At 57.0% G+C, this 1,990-nt stretch overlaps 1 protein-coding gene across 1 annotated transcript; it reads left to right on the top strand.

Annotated features, from left to right (window-relative positions):
* Window positions 1-1,086: 1,086 nt before the first annotated feature.
* On the top strand, window positions 1,087-1,720 carry LOC104540097 (prolactin-releasing peptide receptor-like; the record flags this gene model as incomplete). Its single annotated transcript, XM_010183822.1, is given in 1 exon segment — window positions 1,087-1,720. A coding segment is annotated over 1 exon segment (634 nt), but the record flags the coding sequence as incomplete, so codon positions are not given.
* Between the last annotated feature and the right edge of the window lie 270 nt (window positions 1,721-1,990).

Below are 1,990 nucleotides of genomic sequence, written 5' to 3' on the forward strand. Positions count from 1 at the left end.
GTGCATAAGTGGCCAATTATTTGATGCATGAGCACCCCAGCAGCTCACTCAGGAGCACCCAACTGTTTGCATGAGGGGTTAAAAACTGCAAATCTGAGCACCCCGTTAATGTCCCCGGGTGCCCATTTGGCTCTGTGATGAGCTCCTGTTACCTCAGGAGTCCAATGCTGGGCACAAAGGGCAGGAGGAGACCTGAGGTGGGAGGCATTTCCCCAAATACCTTTTAATCATTTACATTTCCTGCTGTCTCAATACCCATACCAAGGATGAGAAGCTTGTGTTTATGGCAATAAAGCAAAATAAGTCAAACTTTGATAAGAGGGACTTTATTCTGTCTCTGAATGCATCCTTTGAGGTGGGGGCCTTGCAAATGTGTGGGGTGAAGCAGGGAGGGTGCACGGAAGTTGACCTAAAAACCCAGTTCGTGCAAATTTGGACTGGGGAGTTTTAGGAGGGCTACTGGGATGCGTTACAAAACTCTGCGACTGGGTGCAGTTTCCCCATTGGCGATGCTGGCAGTGCCAGGAGCGCCTTGAGTGCCTGTGTCCTGGGGGAGAGCGGGGCAGGACCGTGATGGGAAGGGAGAAAATTAAAAGAATCTGAGCAAAATAGCTGCTGGTGGAGCCGTGCTGCCCTCGCCATGGGCTTCCTCTGTCCCCAGGAGTGTTGGCATTGTCCCTTTGCTCCTCAACAAAGCCTTTTTTTGGGGGGTCAAAACGATTTGCCTATGTTTCTCTTGCTAAAGAGGCAGCCACTGAGTTACACTGTCGGTATGTTCATAAATTGTCATTGGGATTTATCCCAAATGGATGATTTCAGCCCAAATCCTCCAGCTCCATCCTCCAGGCTCAGAGACACACACAGGCAGTGGGAGGGGTGCTCTGTGTCCTGCTTCCCGAAACAGCAGAAACCACCTTGCCCCATAGCAGGGCATAGGGATGCCATTGTCCCCCCGTCCCCAGCCCTTTCCCAACAGCCATGGGGGGCTGTGCCCCCACTCCTGGAGCTGGTAGAGGTCTGTTGGGGAATTTGGGGATGCCAGGGGGATGCTCTGGAGCGTGGGCTTTCCTGTTTCTCTCACTACAGGTACTACGCCACCGTGCACCCCCTGAAGAAGCACATCTCGGTCACCAGCTGCGTCTCGGTGGTGGGGGGCATCTGGCTGCTGTCCTGCGGGCTGGTGGCCCCCGCTGTTGCCCACACCTACCACGTGGAGTTTCGGCAGGAGGGCTTCGCCATCTGCGAGGAGTTCTGGATGGAGAAGGAGATGCAGCGCCTGGCCTACGCCTACGGCACCCTGCTCATCACCTACATCCTGCCCCTCTCCGCCGTCTCCCTCTCCTACCTCTGCATCTCGGTGAAGCTGAGGAACCACGTGGCGCCCGGCCACCCCACCCAGAGCCAAGCCGAGTTTGACCGCCTGAAGAAGAGGAAGATCTTCCGCCTCATCGTGCTGGTGGTGGCGGCTTTCGGGGTCTGCTGACTCCCCATCCACGTCTTCAACATCATCCGGGACATCGACATCGGCCTCATCAACAAGCACTACTTCCTCCTTATCCAGCTGCTCTGCCACTGGTTCACCATGAGCTCCTCCTGCTGCAACCCCTTCCTCTACGCCTGGCTGCACGACCGCTTCCGCGGGGAGCTGCGCAAGATCTTCTCCTGCAAGAGGAGGATCATCCCCGCCAAGAGCTGCAGGGTCACCGCTGGTGTGCTCTGAGACGGGGGTCCCGCTCCCCGGACCCTCCACAGCAGAGGGGTTGGGGACACCTGTGGGACTGAAACGGGGTCCTGCTGCCTGCCTGGGGTTTGCAGCCCTCATTGCGGCGTCCCGCCCTGCATTGGGGTCCTGGTTCTGCTCCTGATGCGTTCTGAGCTCTTGTCTGGCATGAGGAAAAATGCGTTTGCTGCAGCTTTTCCCTGCAACGTTGCCCTGAGGACCAGAGCATAGCGGGGCAAAGGGTGGAGGCTCCCAGGGAGCAAGGAATGG

The sequence above is a fragment of the Mesitornis unicolor genome, unplaced genomic scaffold (assembly GCF_000695765.1).
Source record: "Mesitornis unicolor isolate BGI_N332 unplaced genomic scaffold, ASM69576v1 scaffold29274, whole genome shotgun sequence".
NCBI lineage: Eukaryota > Metazoa > Chordata > Aves > Mesitornithiformes > Mesitornithidae > Mesitornis > Mesitornis unicolor.